Below are 4725 nucleotides of genomic sequence, written 5' to 3' on the forward strand. Positions count from 1 at the left end.
TTTCTCATCCCATTTTCCCAATGCATTCAGTGGTCGCCTCCTAATAGGGAAGCATCAAAATAAACTGTGACAATGCAGGCTCATCTACCTCTGGGTGTGCAACGATTGGGATATTATGTCGTGGCCATTTGGGAGATTTTATCAAGGGTTGGAAGGAGAGAGTTCTTTCTCCTTCTAGCTTTATGTTTGAGTTCCTTGCTTTTAAGAAAGCTTTACAAATTGCTGTTGATGTTGAGAACGCTAGTGTCATTGTTGAAATGGATTGCTTAGAGCTCTATCGAGTTGTCACCTGTCTTGACGTCACCTACTGCCATTAGTCTTATCACAGTATACTTGAAGAATTGTTTACCAACATTCATTTGAGTCCTTCTGTTTCCTTCTCTTTTGTTAAGAGAGAAGGTAAATTTGCTGCTGATTGGCCAGCAGCCTCTTCCTTTAAGCATGTGAAACCTTCAGGTTGGATTCTTCATCCTCCACTCCCTCTGACTACTATTTTGGCCAAGGACTCAAATATTGCTGTTGATTTTTCTCCTCAACTAATGCTTAACAGAGATAGGGAAGGCATTGGATGATTTTTTTTTTGCTTTGGGTTAGTTGGTTTTCTATTTAGGCCTTTGCCCTGTGTGGCTTATTGCTGTTGCGTTTGTCTTTGTTTATCTCTCACTCTGTTAGATGACTAACTTCCTTTAATGGATGAATCCTTCCTCGATCGAAAAACCAAAGATAATGTTTTGGGGGTGCATGTGAAAATTTGAAATAACAAAAGTTTAGAAAATATTTGAAATTATGAAGGAGTTAAAATAAAATTTGGATTTGAATTTTATCTAAATCCATAAATTTTTTAATGTCCAAATAAGAGTTAATCCAAATTTAAATCCATATATATCCAAGCACAGCATTTTCTTTATTTAAAGACTTGAATTGCATGATTTCTCCACCAAAACTCCACCAAAAGACATTCAGCTACATGGATGGCATAATATTATTGTTTTCTATCAACAATCAAACCTTTAAGAAATATTATGAATTAAAAACTATTGTTCAACAACTTTATTAAATAAATCGGCCTGAATATATATGCAGTGAATGAATATATAGCAAGGGTAATAAGTTGATGCAAGTGTAGATTCTACATCAAAATATATATTTCTGAACATATTCATTTGATATTCATAGTGAATGATCTTACAAGAGAGGGAGAGAAATAAAATCTGACCAGTGAACTTTATTGACTAATATATGTTGAACAGAGACTACATTGCTACTAAAGGAAGCAATATTACATCCTTAAATTTTTCAAAGAATCTGATGTTAACAACAACATGGCTCCATTCTGATAATGAAAGGGCGGAATTCCTGTGACCAAATTGAGCACGTTGATCAACCACATCTGATCCAAATACAAAAATTAATATCTGAGCCAAACATTTTAGAGAGGCTACCAAGAGAAACTATGGAATAGTACAACAGTATCAAAGCCAGATGCACTAATTAAAACAACCACACAGAATTGAAACAAAATAGCCAAATGGCCTTCTAAAATAATGGCACATAAGCTCCCTTATAAGTGGGATATCGCCGGTTCAATTCCGCTCATAATTTCAGGCTATTAGTGCCAGCCCCTCTAATTTTTTTTTTTAAAAAAAATTGAAACAGAATGCGAAATTATGCAGATTCTTAGTACTTTCTGATATAGTTTTGCGTGTGTCAAAAAATAAATAAATAAATTCCACATTGTTCAAATGAGGAGCTATATACTAAGGAGCAGCCGGTTGCTGCATTCAACATGTATGGGGGAATAATTCTTAAAACAATGTCCTTAGGCATAAGGCTACAAAAGCTTTCTACAATTTTACAGTTTTGGTTCATGGCACATCATCTGTTTGAATTTAAAAACCTCACTATCAAATCTCAGGACAATTCAGTAAAGATGGTATTTTCTACTTTATAACTAGTGTGCGTTCAACAAGAGGGAGTGCTTGTAATATGAAAATATCCTCAAGGGCTTATCTCTGCTATTTAAGATAGACATTCTCACAAAAGAAAGATCCATAAAGATAGCAACTGTCTGTATCTACACAAACTCAAAAAAGATATACACATTATTATCCAATGAAACAAATATCCAGAAACAAAAGAGCATAAGTATGAATTCTATGATTAGGAGTATTTCAGGTATATTCACATTCCCAATGACAAGCAGCCGAAAATCTAAAGGCATGAAGAAATTGTAGGAAGTCCAGATCGTTTGCATTTAATGAAGGAACCAAATGCAAAGCTACAATTCAGAGCAGGCTCTGAAAGCTATTCATCTGATGCAGTTCTGGAATCCAGACAATAATTACAGGAGTGCCTATGAGTTCATGAATGGACCCATCATGTGAGAGAGAATTAATGCACAGTCCTGATTGTGTAAACAATACTAAGCTAAATGTGGAAGAATATGGCAATACCAAGGAGGCAGCTAGACATTTTGTATGCACTAACGGTTTCATGTGACTTCTAACTAAAAATTTAAGAGCAGGCTTCACTTCTAAAATGTACTGCTTTCTGTCATGCTCTAGTGGCTAAGATAATCCCAATCAACCCCTCTCAATGTGGAAGAACAGATAATTACCATTTATATCAGAGCGAATGGTTATCTGGGTGGTTCTTCAGAAAATGTACAGGTAAGAAATTTCTTGTTATGTGCTTACTTAAACATGAATAAATAAATTACATCTTCTACCAAGATATTCACTCGAAACAGAGGCCTTTTTGCTATTCAGGAACAGATGAAACTATGTTTACTTTGCCAACACATCTTTTAGAAGTGTATACTTTCCACGATACGAATGAAGCAGTGTTTTCTCTCCCGTTCATTTTGTGACTCAAACACCAGGTGTCAATCTTTCTAAAAGGCAGTTTTATCATGATGGAATTGTCAGAATCATTGCCCTGCCCTCCCCAAATCTCCTTCCTTTTTCTCTGCACAGAAACTCTTACCCCGTCCTTAAGTTAGCAAAGAGCAAGTGTGAGTAGAAGGAAAACTGATTCTTCACTAAACATAGCTGATGGTTCAGAAATGTTAAACACAAATTTCAAAAACCACACCGTTTCTTGCAGTGATGAAGAGTTCTATTATAAGCACAAACATGGGCAGTAAAAGTTAGACCATGGCGTGTGACATGTAAATCAAGACACTTACAAAGCTAAGAAGGATTGAAAATTGACAAAGTGCTTAGAGTTTAGTACACCACAAGAGGAGGTTACATCAAGAAAACTGCTTGACAATATTATTATCATCAAGTTGGGCATCAATATAATGACAGTATAGGGCAAATAGCAGGATAGTTTAACTCTGGCAGTAGATAAGCTTATAGCATGTTAAGCATATTCTAGAATTTCTATCTTGCATGATCACCCAAACAAAACATTTTTGGCCATTTAAGTACACAAAATTGGATTTCAATTGCAAGCCATGTCTGGCCCAAAAAAGAAAAAAAAATAGTCATAAAGATCGATGCACGGTTCAAATTAACCAAATATGATTGATTCAACAGTGATGCACTTTGCCTAAGCATATGAGAATTCCACACGGAAGTAATCATAGGCAAGAAATTCACTGGACCCTATATTATATATGATGATCACTTTAGTCTTCAGATTAATAACATACAATTAGATCATTGCAAGTGCACCTCGCTTAAGCATATAAGAAATCCACAGAGGTATGGGCAATAATCACTGGACTTGTAGGCTAAACTTTCTCAAATGTATGGGTGCACTTTTGCTTAACATATCAGAAATCCACAGAGGTGATCAATTCATGAGTAGCGAATGCACCGGACCCTAAATAAATCATCTAAACCAATCAGAGAAAAGATTATAAGGATACTACAACTGGTAATATCAAAGTTCGAGCTCTATTTAAAACAATATCAAAACTCACGCAGATATTAGATTGAGTGTGTTACTGTATACCAATAATGCAAGGATTTAGGATAGGTCCTTGGAATTGAGGAAGAATGCAGCAGAGCATAGAATTGAAGCAATGAAAGCAAAAATTCCCAAACCAATCATCAGGGAACCCCAGCCACCACGAGATCCAACATGCCCAGCACGCTCAAACCCATCATCGTCATCATTATTTCCCTCTTATTACTGAACTTGAATAACTCAGTGGGTCAAACAAGAAATTTCGACAGATGGGAAGCAGGAAACGGAGCAATTTTAACGACAAAGAAAGTTAGTGAGGATGAGACATGGTAGATCTTCCGGTGTCAGTACACAATGATGCTATAAGAGAAGAGAATCGAGACAGAAAGAAGAGCGGTGAATGTCAGAACCGCTGAAGAGAGAAGACATGAAATTTCCTCGATTTTGGATCGTTGGAAAGCAGAAAAGCTACTAACAGTTTATGGGGAACAGAGAATCGTTCTGAACTTCGATGCAAGAGGTGACATGTCCATTACTACAGGGGCAATACGACACTTCGAATCAAAAGCAGGATAGAAATGAATGATACTAGGAACCAAAATTTTAAAATGCGATTACGACCTTCATCAAGCTGCTATTTGACATCTGGTCACAAAAAAAAAAAAAAAAAGCTGCTATTTGACATATTCGTCCAAATCCAACTGTATAAGTTTGAGGTGTTTGGTTTTTACGTCAAGTCAAAAATTAATTTGATAAAAATTCAATTAGTAAAAATTGTTTAATTATATATAATGAGATGTACTTAAT

General features: G+C 35.7%; 1 protein-coding gene across 1 annotated transcript; it reads right to left on the minus strand.

Moving 5' to 3' along the window:
• Positions 1 to 1127: 1127 nt before the first annotated feature.
• Positions 1128 to 4507, minus strand: LOC129321292 (uncharacterized). The gene is given in 3 exon segments (XM_054967011.1): positions 1128 to 1390; positions 3932 to 4070; positions 4073 to 4507. Coding segments are annotated over 2 exon segments (147 nt in total). The 5' UTR covers positions 4128 to 4507; the 3' UTR covers positions 1128 to 1390; positions 3932 to 3978.
• Between the last annotated feature and the right edge of the window lie 218 nt (positions 4508 to 4725).

Source organism: Prosopis cineraria, unplaced genomic scaffold (assembly GCF_029017545.1).
Source record: "Prosopis cineraria cultivar Desert tree isolate PC_DT_omini unplaced genomic scaffold, ASM2901754v1 PC10, whole genome shotgun sequence".
NCBI classification, from domain to species: Eukaryota; Viridiplantae; Streptophyta; class Magnoliopsida; order Fabales; family Fabaceae; genus Prosopis; species Prosopis cineraria.